Genomic DNA, 14,439 nt, shown 5'->3' on the forward strand with positions numbered 1-14,439 from the left:
CATGACAAACATGTACATTCAGTGTATGAGACAGGCTTATTCTTGTTGGATGTCAGAATACAGCTACAGAACCCAGTCTGGTGAAAGGAGATGCTGAGTGCTGTCCCCAGTGTGCCCTGAATCTGCATATGGCCTCTGCTTTGCTTTCATGCTTCCCCAGATAGAATGTGCCAGGAAATTGTGTTTAAACTGGTCTGTCCTGAGAAAGTTCTAAAAAGGACTCTGCTCATTCTTAGTAGGAGCTTACTGATGGCTGTTTACATGTTTTTTTGAACTCAAACCTTCCTCAGATCATTGCCTTCTTTGTTACATTTGTGTCTAAAAGCACACTGAAACTGAAATAAGGTGTCAACAGCATTACACTGTAGTCCACCCCATTCTTTCAGGTCCTCAGATCCCACGTTAAACAGAAGAGTTCTGCACAGGTCAACAGAAGTAGACACAGGAGAATGACACAAGTTTGAAGCTGGCTTATACAGTGAGCTTGAGGCTAGGTAAGCCTACACAATGAGACTCTTTAAAAAACAAAACAAGCAAAAAAAAAAAAAACCCAAAGAAACTAAAAATCATTAAGTTTTATAATAATAAATATACATTTTATTTCTCCTTCAAGAAAACACACGTGTACATGATGTTCATTCTAAAGCACTGCTTACATTAGCAAAACCATAAGTCACTACGTAGTGGAGGGGTAGCTTAGCGTGTGTACACGAGGAAATCATAAGCCATCACTCGGTGGAGGGATGGTTTAGTGTGTGTACACCAGGAAATGCTCTGTCCTTTAAATAACAAACAGGATGTATATGGAACAAACAGATGAGTTCCTAAGACAAAATGGTTTAGGGAAGAAGTTACAAAAGGTTACATATAAAAAAAAAATTTTTTTAAATTAGGTATAGTGGCACATGCCTTTAATCTCAGCACTCGGGAGGTAGGGGCAGGCAGTTCTCTGTGAGTTTCAAGACCATCCTGTCTACATAGTGAGTTCCAGGACAGTCAGGACTACACAGAGAACTTATCTGAAAAAGAAACAATCAATCAAACAAACAAACAAAACCCAAAACTAAAACAACCAACCAAACACACAAAACAAAAAAGGCAATATAGTAAAATATTAATATATTTCATTTCAATGCCCAATGCAAAGGAAAAATTATTTTGTTTACTTAAAGTTGAAATGTTTCACAACAACAACAACAACAAAACCCTAAAACGTCTTAGACATACCATAAAAACATTCTTTGGAATCTTGTTTCCATTGACTTCTCTTAGAGAAGGATAAAAATGTATCAGGGATTGTTACCAAATAGCCTGGATAAATATTTGTGTATTACTACTATACATAATAAATCACCATGAGTGAGGCTATTCTGGTCTGCATAGCAACTTTTAGGCCAGCTAAGGCTTCATAGCAAGATCCCATCTTGATCAGTCAAAAAAAGTTACATACTGGGTATTCAATTTTATATAATATTTTCAAAGCCAGGGATATGGCACAGACTTTTAATTCCAGCACTCAGGAGGTTGAGGCAGATAATCACTGTGAGTTCAAGACTAGCCTGGTCTACAAGTGAGTCCCAGGACACCCAGAGCTACATAGAGAGACCAGTCTTAAAACAATAAACAAACAATGAGTTTATAAATATGTTCAAAGTAATGACAGAGGCAGAGATTAGTAGTAAGACCCACGTGGAGGTTCATTAAAAAAAGAAAAAGACCCAGGTGGAGTAGAACCAGGTGGGATAGGGAAAACTGTTTGTGATGATGGATTAGGTCTACATCTTTATATGTTAGTGGTTTCAGGAACCCACAGCCCAACATGAGTTAACATGAGAACTGGTGGGAATTAATGAGGTCTACAGTCTAGTTAGTAGCATCATGCCACATTTCTTGATTCTGATAGATTACTTCAGTTATATTAAGACTGGGGGAAGGGTTTGCAGTACCCTATCTATCATTTTTACAACTTATTTTATTTTATCTTATCAATCTGCAATTCTTTTAAAATTACAATTAAAAACACATACTTAGAAGACTAAAGTAAATATACACCAAAATCATCAAAACCATTCCCAAAGTGAGTAGGGTTGAGGGTAAATGAGATAATCAGCCTTGTACTGGCTGGCCTTAGGGCAAATGAGTTAAGAGAGTGTAACTACTTTAAGTTGATATACAAACACAGCACTGTAGAGGTGCTGGGGTCAGCCTGGTCTACACAGAGACAACCATGGGTGACATCCTTCTTTTGCCACCCAGCAGCTCTGGGAAGCCAACTTTCCAGTCCTCTCATTTTGTAAAAATTAAGAGTAACATATTCTTTTACTTAAAAAAAATTAATTCAGGTATTTCTATCTGTACAGTGCATGCATGTGTCCCCGTGTATACTAGTGCACACACACATGCGCAAGCGTGTGCAGGCCCACACTTGTACAGTGCATGCATGTGTCCCCGTGTATACTAGTGCACACACACATGTGCAAGTGTGTGCTTCCTCTTCTACCTTTGTACAGTCACGGTCTCTCAATCAGACTTGAGCTCCCCAGTGTGAGATGGTCTCTGGAGCTGCCTTACTTGTTCAGAGACACCGCGCCTCTGCCTTCGGAGGCTGGAATTATCAGGCTCACCTGGCTTTTACATAGGGTCTAGAGATCTGAACTCCAGTTCTTTCACTTGTTCTCCATGCATTTTAACTGCTGAACCATCTCTCAAGTCCAATGTAATTCATTACTAATGTTTTCAGGAGTTAAGTAGGAATAACATTGGTAAAGACATCATTATAATGGCTGGCATATAACAATTCACAGAACTATAATTTTTTTCTTCCTTCTTCTGTTTGATTATTTATTTATTTTGCTTTGCAAGGGGGTTTCTCTCTATAGCCCTGGCTGATCTGGAACTCACTCTGTACCTCTGCCTTGGGCTGAGACTATAGACGTGTGTGCATGCGTCACCATGCTGGGCTTCCTGTTTACATTTTTGAGACAAGGTTTCACTATGGAGCCCAGGATAGCCTTGAACTCATGACAGTCAAGCCTCTACCTCCTGTGCTGGATGACAGGCATGTGCATACCTGGCAGAAAAAATTATACTAACATTGTGATTATAAACTGCAACACCAGGAGCTGGAGAGATGGCTCAACAGTTATGAATACTTGTTGCTCTTGTGGAGGACCCGGATTCCATGGCCAGTGGTTCCCTACCATCCCTACCTCCAGTTCCAGGGCCTCTGATGCTCTCTTCTGACCTCTGCAGGCAGCAGGCATGTACATGGCACATACACTTGCAGGTAAAAAACTCACACACACGTACATAAAATAAATTATAAAAGCCAATGTTATCTTGAAAATTGGCTGACAAAAGATATAAACTTTGATTTTTTTTAGCTTGGAGAGATCAGAAATAGCACTGTTAAGTCTTAACTATGGAGTGAATTACATACCCTCGTCCTTCATGTTTCGATCTATCTGGGGGCCGGCGTTCCTCTCTCGGAACTGAAGGCCCTGCATGTGCCTTTGCATAGCTTCCTGTATTACTTCATACAATGGCTGATCCTGTTGGAGACAGCAAGAATGCATCCTGTTAGAAATGGATTCTACTCTTATTTTCCCCTAAGTCCCTCAACTCTAGTAATATATATGCATTACTAGATAAATACTCCCCTTGAGGAGAAAGTAAGGAGCAGGTGGGGCTGGGAAAGCAGCAGCTCCTGTGCTCCCAGGCTGTCTGTGTTTAACCAGGGAGCAAGTCTTACCTCTGTGACCTCTCACAGTGTCAACACTATATAAAGATTCATATTCAACTTTTCTTGATATCTGAATTCTCATGCCTTGGACTCTTAATATTTTACATTAATATTTTACAAATAAAATCACATTTCATTAAAAATTATTTTAAGAAATGCTCTTTACCAGTGTACCAGCAGGCAAAGGTGCAGAATCGTCCGTGGGATACATTCTAGAAACTGGACATTTGAGGATGTCTAGACCATTTGGAACCATCTTACAATAGTCCTGAATACACTGCAGCCACCACCATACGGCATCCCGACAGTTGTACCTGGCGTAAGTTCCTTCACCCAGGAGGTTAGGAATGAGGCCGTGCCTCAGGGTACCAGCAAATGCTAAAATAATATTCCTAAAACAACAGAAATAAATGGATCATTTGAGATGAAAACACTTATAAAATTGAAGGGAAACAACAGTCACTTTTTCAGGGGTCTGGGGGATGCCCAAGCTCCCAGAGCAGCTTTTCTCTCTAGTCATCTTTGGAGTCAGTTCCCAGTTCCTAGCATCAGAAGTTCTCCATGTCACAGGCAAAGGCCTTTGCCACTGTGTTTTGCTGAATTCTGATTCTTTATACCTAACTCCTAAGCCATTTACTTAGGGGATCTAATAGGTAAGCAAACAGCCCTCCAAATTAAATTTACAGAAATTTTATTAATTTATGTGTATGGTATTTTGCTTGCATGTATGTCAGCCTTCCTGGTGCAATGCTAGCTGAGGCCAGAGGTGACAGATCCCCTAAAAACAGAGTTACAGATGGTTGTAAGCTGCCATGTGTTTCTAAGAATCAAACATGGATCCTCTTAGGTACTGAACCATCTCTCCAGTTCCCCCAATTTTTAAAAGTATGATGATGATTATTATTAGTATGTGTGCATATTTGTGTGTGTATTTGTGTATTTGTGCTGCAGAATATGTGCTGAGGTCTGAGAACAACTTTGTGAAGTCATTTATTTACCTTTATGTGGGTTCCAGGAATTGAAGTCAGGTCACCAAGCTTGCATGGCCAGCACCTTTACACATCAAGCACTTTGCCCCACTAAGCCAGCTTGCTAGCTTCCCAATTTATTGTTTGTTTGTTTTGAGACAGCATCTCATTAAGTATTTCTGGCTGACCTGAAACTTTCTATGAATACTACTAAGCTGGCTTTAAACTCAAAAGAGATCTACCTGCCTCTGCCTCCCTTGTGCTGGTATTAAAGGTGTGTGCCACCATATCCAGATAACAATACTTTTTTATGAAGAGAGAAAATGGTTCTAATTTTTTTTTTAGATAAATTCACAAATACGGAAGAAGATCTGACCTATCATGGAATCTAGTGACCTCAAAGTTATTTTTCCCTTTAAAATTCACTAAACTTATTAAACAAGAATATGAAGTAGGACTTTCAAATCTGGAGCCTGTGAGATAGATAGCTCAGTGGGTAAAGGTGCCAAGCCTAACACTGAATTGGGTTTCTGGAACCCACATGGAGGAAGGAGAGAAAAACTCCAGCAAGCTGTCTTCTGAACTCCACATGTGCACCATGGCATGCCTGTGATTACACAAATATAAACGCACTCAAAATAATAATAATAAAAAAAAACACCTAAGGAAAACATACTTTTCAAATGTTGACAGTAGATGGGTAAGGGGGAACATGGAGCTGCAAACTACATGCGGTTTGCAGAGGCTCTTACCGAGCTTCTAAGTAGCGTCCAGTGACCAGCAGCATCCCCCGGAGTGCAATGAAAGTATCCCTCCCCCAGCAGCGGAAGAGACCAGATGAGAAGTGGGGCAAGCCTGGCGAAAGACAACAGAGTGATGTGTCAATCAGAGCATTATGTTTGATCCCATGAACTCCATCAACACACACACTTTAGGTTTACAGAAAAGAGCAAATTAGAAGGAGCCCATGAACCTTCCAAAATCCTCTACAGTGAAATATATGTCTGCACTTAACGTCAGCGTTATGGGATGAGGTTTTATGGTCATATCAGAGTCTAAAGGGCACCTGTGACCCAAAGGAGATTAAAGGCGGTGTTCAACAAGAGTTCTACAATTTAGTTACATCCAAGCCCTGAGAACCAGAAGGAGAGGGGGGTTGTTAGCTGAACAGATTTTAATTTGTCTTTTAAATTAAAAGCTTAAAATTAGAGATCAAATATTTAACATATAAAATGACAGTATAATTAAACACATACTTTAAAAGATTCTGCCCTGATTCTAAGGGCAATAAATAAATCTAAATATAAAATTTATTAGTTCAATGTATTTAATTAAATGTTTATTAATTTATTTATAGTGAAAGTTTATCACCAAATTTCACATTATTTTATAACAGATTGATAGTGCTATACTTATCTCACACAATATATATGTATATAGCTATATATAACTAGATATATAGCATATATGCTATATGACTATATATAGTTATACACATAATATATACAGCATATGGTTATATGATAGTTATATATAATATATAGCAGTTATATAGCTATATATAGCTATATAACATATAACACATACCATATACTATATAAATATAGCTAATACATCATATATAGTATATGATATATAAGGTATATATAATAATTATACATAAATAAATAATTTTAATCTTATGCTTTCATATAAACAATTACTTAAGATAGAATCAAGGACCTTACATATTACTAATTTGAATATTTCAATTAAGATAAAACAAAATTAAAGGCACCATTAGACATACGTTTTAGGTTGTCTCCAAAATGATGTACAAAATGCCTTCAAATACACTAAAAATTAAATGGAGAGTTGCAATTCTGTCACTTATAATGTCAGAAGCTAAGACATCAGCACAACAGACTTCCTGTGACGTAACTAAACATCTTACATGCAATGTGTGCAAACTCAAGAGTGAGTCTGGATTAGCACGTCTTAAAATACCGGCAGTCTACTGATGTTTAAAGTTAACAGTGAGCAGGGCATCATGGTGCAAGCGTCTAATCCACAACCTCAGGAGGGCAGACAGGCGTAGCCACAGTTTGAGGATAGTCTGGGCTATACAGTAAAACCCTGTATCAACAAGAACTACAAAAAGTGAAAAACTGGAAAACCTTAGCACTTATACGGTGAAGCGTTTGCTACTTTTTTGTCCTCTGTGAGTATACAACTTACAGATCAAGTATTTGGGGGGTTATTTCTATGTTGTCAATTACCATAAATGTTAATTCCATTTTTCCTGCAATACTATTATAAAAAGAGGCGTTCCCATTGTAAAATCAATGCCACCAAAACCTACTGGCAAATCTGCATATCATTTTACTTTTTTTTTTTTTATAAATTGGGCAAAATAGTCCCTTAAAATATCAGAATACTAGGATCTGTATTTATGTTATACAGACTACATATAAGCGTTATAAGTTTTATCACTACATGATTTGTAAGTAAATGCATAAATTCTGGGGATATTTAATAGTAGCAGTGCACAATCAAAAAGGTTGAGGTTATTATTTTATGTAATAGGCTTTTAAAAACTGGGTTTTAGATCTGGAGTTTTCCCCATCAGTGTGTTTTTCCCTCTTCCAGTTCAATCTCCTGAGCATCTGCTTGGACTCAGGGAATGACAGCTTCCAGAACCATCAATCAAATGAAAGTCTGAAGCACAATTAGAAAATTAAAATTGACTCTTCATTTTATTCCTCTTTTTAATTAAAAAATATTTTGTGTGATGCTGAGGAACTGAACTTATTAGGGCCTTGGACTTACTGGGTACTACTCTACCCTTTAGCCCTAAAATAGGGTTTTAAAATTTTATGATCATGTGAAGGAGACAGTAATGCTGGATACCACAAAGTCTGAGCCAATGAAATGCCTGAGCCAATGACAATAAAAGTTTAAACTTAGCTAAGGGAATCATGTAGATATTACTAGTTTGCTATATTTTATATATTTCAGTTTAATTTCAAAAGCTGTAAACTTTACACTTCACTTTATCAAAACCCCAAGAAGCAGTGGGCCTCATCTACCTAATACTTTTTAAAACACACTGGAAGTTTATTACAAGAAGAGCCTTCCTTTGGGCGCACCTTACTTCCGTGGATGTTTTAAACCAAGTTGCAGGAGACTGTGTTAGTAGATATGGCTAAAAGTACTTGACAAACAAGGAAGATGCAATTTAAAAAAATCATTTAACGTGTTTTGTAACTATAATGTTGGTTTACTTTTAAGAATTAGGAAAGAAACACACAGAAACAGTACTTAATTAAAGATATTTAAAATGACAAGAACTGGAATTTAACAGATTAACTGCATTACTCAACCACTACAAAAACACATGTGAGTTCTTACTAGTTAGTTACTGTGAGCAAGCAGCTATTAAGTGAGCAATTTACTAAATGGTGGCATGAAAACCATTTTCCCATGCCTTCTCCTTGTTGAGCACTACGGGCTTTTACCATTTAGCTGCCTCACGTCCTTACCTGCAGCCAAGGAGACACAGCACTGCTCCTTCTCCCTTGTGATCTCATTTAACCTGTAGGGCACATCCAGGAGCGAGGGAGAAAGAAGAGGCAGACAAGGGCACTTCCCCACTCCGCACATCTGGACGGAACCCAGTGAAAGGTGCTTCACAAAGGTCGAACCATTCTGGACAAAGCTGCGAGCAAGCAGTAAGCGGAGAGGTCATCTCAGAAACACTATCTTTCTAGCAATCTTATTACACATCCTTTTGCCCACTGATTCGTCTATAGAAATGTGTAAAATGGTAAAAATACTTTTATGTATATCATTTAACAAGTTAATGAACTCATAATATAATTTTGTTTTTTACATATCATCTCTTACAGGCTCTGTAGACCAGATATAAAATCCACTCCTATCCTCCCACCCGCAGTTGGGGACTAGACCCAAGGCCTTAAGCTTGGAGGCAAATGATGCTCTTCTGAGCTAGACACCCAAACATCCCCACCAATTTTTAAAACTGTATTACCATGTTTGTGTCCACGGTGTATGTGTTTGTGTGTAGGGTGCTTATCTTGTGTGCATGAAGCCCTGATTTTGATCCTCAGTGCCTTATACACTGGACGCAGACCCACAATCCCAGCATTTGAGAGCGGAGGCTGGAGGATCAGAAGCGTAAGATCATCCTTGCCTCCACAGTGTGTTTCAAGTCTTCAATACATGAGACCCTGTCTCAAAACAAAACAAACCCCACCCAGACTCCACATTTGGTTTTGCATGTTCTGGACTGAAGGATGCTAACACACTTACAGTCCAGCTAAAAAATTTCTCAGCTCTGAGTCTGTGATATGACAGCTCCTTAGCTTTTGGTCTTTTAAAATCAAGTACAAAATGACTCTCTCTGTATAGTTTCCACAGAAATACGCCTGTTTACTCAAGCTTTGTTGGAGATACCTTGACATCTGCTTCCATGCTACATCCAGCAGAGTGGTGTATGCGCCAATTAATATAGCATCAAAGTAACAGGGGATAAGGTATCGTGGGATCTGCTTCAGGTAGAAGAACATAGCCTGCAACCATTTACCAACCTGTTAGAGAAATAATGTTAAAGGTTAATTAGTTGTGTTTACAGGCTAGGTATATTTTAAGAGCTGAATCTACACATGCAACTTTGCCAGCCAGTAACCTATTGATGACCACTCTTTAAAACTGAAAGAGGATCAAGAAAGGAAACTGGTTCAAGGAAACGTAATATTATCTGTAACAGGGTATATATAATTCTTAATGGTCCCTCACTTGTTTGGACTAGAATATCATTCTACTTACTTCAGCAATATGTCCTGATCGTGAAATAAGCCGGCCACTAACATAGTCAATCATCCAATCTCCAGACCTCAAATTTTCACAGAATGGATGCCCCAAGTCATTCTTTGGTCTTATTTCTGCCAACACGGACATTAATCCTGAAAATTCAGACATTATTACACTGTTGGCAAAGTCAAAATGTTCCCATCGCTTACTTGTGGCCAGTCTCTGATGATCTGGGGTGAACACAGACACAGGCAGACATAACGGCCACGTCCACAATGGCACGTGACACGGCTGGAGATAAGTATGAAGGTCTCTACTTTAACTAAAACACAAAGGCTACTGAAGGGGTCTACTGCTGCAAGAACAACAAAGAGCTTCCGGGCTTCGAGGATAGCACTTATCTCTTTATATTCAATAATATAACATTCAAAAGCAGTGGACATGATTGCTCTACCCTAGAGCATCAAATGAATAAGCCTGGGTATTTCTGTGTTAGCAAGCAATAGATTAATATTTAGGAAAGAACTACAGAAATCACAAAACTGGTTTAAGAGGAAGCAAGACCACCAATGGAGGATGACAATGAAAGAGCTTCAGAAGCAGCTTCTGAAACGAAACAGGAAGTACTTACAACTAAACAAAATCAGCACGTGAGCTATTGACGTGTAATGATTACTAGGAAGATTTCTCTGCTGAGTCTTGGCATCCCTATGCACACTCACAGCAGACTCTGTAACTTTGCTACGGAATGATTATACTTTCATTTACTGAAAGCAGTACTTGGCTTCACTGGCTTCATTTCAACTAAGTTCACTTGGTTAGAATTTATTGAATTTTACAATATGTGTGGTTATGTTTTGAAAAATTAAAAACAATAAATTTAAGACGTAGGATTTTTTTCACTCAAGGAGTTTGTAGTTCTCCTTGGGAAATGTAACTTTCAAAAATACGGCAGTACAAATACTGTATTATAGACCCTGTCCTTGTCCCAGTACTTCCAGGGAAGAGAATCATTGCTCAGCATTTTCTGCTGCTGAGTTATGGAATGATAATAAAAACTGAGAAAACAGAGCTGACAGAAACCAGTGGGATGCAATGGCTTATTCAGGAGGTAACGAGAGGACAGAAAACTGTCTGGCTGGTTTATAGAAAGCATTCTGTCTTGGAATAGGTGGTTAACTACGGAGATCAAAAGGACATATTATGTCAAAGTGAACACAAGAATCCACAAATAACTGACTGGCTGTTGAGAATCTGGAGCAGAACCAAAAACAAGATTCCTAGATTCCAAAATAACAGAGCACGGAATACTATAAGCACCGGGGAATGGAATCTTGTCAAGGCAGAAAAGGGGCAAGACAGTGGCTAAATCTGATTAAACTCATGGCCGTCATTAGCAGTCTGCTAGGAAAATGCCCTGGGCTGCCCAAACTGTTAGCTTATGACAGGAAAAAAAATGACTGAGATAAAGTAAAGTAAATCAGATAAGGGCATTTTATTTAAAAAAAAAAAATGAGCTGAGTCACTTCATGAGACATAGACGAGAATTAGCAAAGAACCAGAAAAAGGACAGGGAAAGCTTTTTTAGCTTAAACTGGTAACATACATACATATAAATCTACTTTTATTTATGTGTATGTGTGCTTCTCTGTGTGTTTGTAGTGCCCATGGAAGCCAGAAGAGGGCATAGGTCACCTGAAACTGGAGTTAGAGGTAACCATGAGCCACCTCTGGGTGCTAAGGACTGGATGCTGCACACAGATCCTCCAGAGAAACAGCAGTAAATGTTCTTCACCTGAGCCATCTCTCCAGCCCTGGCAAATGATTCCCGAGTGCTTTACTTTGAATGAATAGGAGCTGCTTTAATCCTAATCACGACCCTTACTGTACACGATTATGGTGATAAAACTAAACGATGGAGTTTCTCTACTGCAAGGTTACACAGCCGGTCACTGTACGGGAGTCTGGTTTTAAAGTCTGATTTCTTGTTTGTTTGTTTGTTTTATCTTTTTTTCCAAGACAAGGTCTGATTGTGCAGCTTTGTCCTGAAACTCACCAAGCACACCTGGCTAGCCTTGAATTCACAGAGATGCACCTGCTGGAAATTGTTTCTAAACCACAGTGAATATACTCACATACACAAAAAATACTAACTTTTTATAAGATAATATAAGATAATATTTTCCAAAGAAAAAATAAGAAATACAATAAATAAATATGTGTCAGCCTGAGGACAGAGATATAACTATGCTAAGCAATAACTAAGAAAGTCTTTATGATGCTGGGTGCGGTAATAAATGCATGTAATCCCAGTATTTAAGACTAGAGGTAGGCTCAGGCATTTAAGGTTATCCTTAAGAAAATAGTGTCTTTGAGGCCAGCCTGGGCTACATGAGACCCTCTTTCCAAAAATAAAAATGAAGAAGGGCTTTATAAAAGACATAAGAAATGAGGTGGTCTTAAAAATATTTTGGACTTTATTTATTTTTATACTATGTGTCTGACTATTTTCCTGAATGCAAATATGTACGCTGTATATATGCTGAGTGTGTGGAGGCCAGAAGGTGGCATCCAATCCTGGGACTGGAGTTATAGCTGTAAGCTACCATGTAGGTGCTGGGACTGAATTCAGATCTACTGGAAGCACAGCCAGGCTCTTAACCATTGCCTGGGCCCATAAGGTGGTCTTTAAAGAAAGCTCAGACTTAGCCATGATGGAAATGCAAATTAAAATTACACTGAAATTCCATCTCATTTCAGTCAGAATGGCTGTCATCATAAAAACAGTCAACAGGGTCAAGGAAATGAACTAGGTAGTAAAAGGCATGCTTGTGCCCATACTCATACTTACACAATAATAACAATAAAATCAATTTAAATAGAATCTAAACAACAAACGTGGGCAAGCATGTGGGGGGAGGGAATGCTTCACTTACTATTATCAATGGGACTGTAAACAGATAGACAGTTAATATGAGTATCAGTGTGGAGCCTCCTCAAAACACTAAAGCCAAAACTACCGTATGATCTGGATATCCGGATACACGCTACCCCTGGGTTCATACTGGAAGGAACCTTAAGTCAGCACGCCACAGAGATGGTATATCTACATGCACTGGAGCACTATGCATAGGAGCCAGGATATGAAAAGCAGTAGACACAGACAATGGAACTTTGTTCAGCTGTACAGAATGACATTTGAAGAAAAATAGATGGAACCAGAAAGCATCATATTAGGTGAAATAAGTTAGACTCACACAGAATATTACATGCTTTCTCTCATATATGGGTTCTAAGTTAAATTCTCTCTCACTTCTGTATCAGGCTCATCTGGTAGTTCCATAAGCACTCTAGATATTTTAACTATATAGGAAGAACCAAAGATGCAGGAAAACCTTTCCAATTAAATGTTTTATTTACAACATAGTCTCACGTGACTTTCCTAAAGCAGCACAACATGTCTAAAACTCAGTGTCAAGGATATCGTTTCTAGTTACACAATAAACCAAGACAAGACATATTTATTGAGATTAGTATTTAAGAGACATAATTGTCCTTAAGCAAGACAGAACTAGCAGTTTTAGTTTGCCGACCGAATACTTTGTCACGTTCTATTTTTAGTATTTCATATGAATGACATCATTATTTATAGTTTTTTTTCGTCTCTTGAAACAAGGTTCTCCTTATTGTCCAGGTGGCCTCAAATTCTCAACCATCCTATTTCAGTCTTCTGAGTAGTTGGGATTACAGTCTTGTTCCACCATGCTTGGCAATTATTAACACTTTTTGTTTTGTTTTGTTTGAGACAGGGTTTCACTGTATAGCTCTGGCTGGCCTGGGACTCACTATGTAGACCAAGCAGGCAATGAATTCACAGAGATCTACCCACTCTGCCTCTCAAGTACTAAAACTACAACCATGCACTAGAGACGGCTCAGTGGTAAAGACTACTTGATGCTCTTGCAGAAGATCTGGGTTCAGTTCCCAGCATCCACATGACAAAAATTCACTTCTAGGGGATCTAATACCTTCTTCTGCCTTTTGCAGGCACATGTATACATACATATACACAAGAAAAACACTCAAACTCTTAAACTAATTTAAAAATTAAATATAAAATTTTAATCTAAAGGGGGCTGGAGAGATGGCTCAGAGGTTAATAGCATTTCCTGCTCTTCCAAAGGTCCTGAGTTCAATTCCCAGCAACCACAAGGTGGCTCACAACCATCTGTAATGGGGTCTGGTGCCCTCTTCTGGCGTGCAGACAAACACACAGACAGAATATTGTATACATAATAAATAAATATTTAAAAAAATTTTAATCTAAAAATTAAAACATGTATTACAACACGACTGGTTATATTATTCATATTTTATTGAGCCAGAAATTGGAGTTCAGAAATGTTATGCTACTTACTAGTGGTCAATCAACCAGGAGTCAAGAGTTAGGTGTTGATATTCTAGGTGTATACTCTTACTTCTATAAAGGCGACCACTACAGAAAAACAACATAGATTTATCCTTATGCCTACCTTGAAGACCTGCATACTTAAGGGATGACCAGTTTGGTATGTCATAACAACCTCCACCATCTTCTTGTTCTTCTGATTCACATCGGTAAAGTACCTGATTTAGCTCAGCCAAAGTCAATTTAGAGGCAATACTAAGAATTAGAAAATAAAGGAGATTAATAAATATACTGATATTTCATTTACTATAAAATAAAAACAAAAGAAAATCTGTACTATAAATATTAAATGTCTTAGAAATACATCATTCTAGTTCCTATTCTGCTGATATAATAAAACATTCTGACCAAAACCAACTAGGAATAATGTGGTGACTTGAATAAGAAGGGCCTCTTTAGGTATTTGAATACTTAAGTCATCAAGAAGTGGCATGACTTAGAAGGATTAG

The 14,439-nt window shown here is 38.2% G+C and overlaps 1 protein-coding gene across 1 annotated transcript in view; it reads right to left on the reverse strand.

Moving 5' to 3' along the window:
• Agl (amylo-alpha-1, 6-glucosidase, 4-alpha-glucanotransferase) overlaps positions 1-14,439 on the reverse strand; it is a 55,427-nt gene that overhangs the window by 12,526 nt on the left and 28,462 nt on the right. The window contains 7 exon segments of the mRNA XM_057793239.1: positions 3,440-3,551; positions 3,909-4,134; positions 5,463-5,565; positions 8,232-8,407; positions 9,166-9,299; positions 9,538-9,674; positions 14,055-14,185. Of these exon segments, the coding sequence (XP_057649222.1) occupies positions 3,440-3,551; positions 3,909-4,134; positions 5,463-5,565; positions 8,232-8,407; positions 9,166-9,299; positions 9,538-9,674; positions 14,055-14,185 (1,019 nt within the window).

The sequence above is a fragment of the Chionomys nivalis genome, chromosome 18, assembly GCF_950005125.1.
Source record: "Chionomys nivalis chromosome 18, mChiNiv1.1, whole genome shotgun sequence".
In the NCBI taxonomy this organism is placed as follows: Eukaryota; Metazoa; Chordata; class Mammalia; order Rodentia; family Cricetidae; genus Chionomys; species Chionomys nivalis.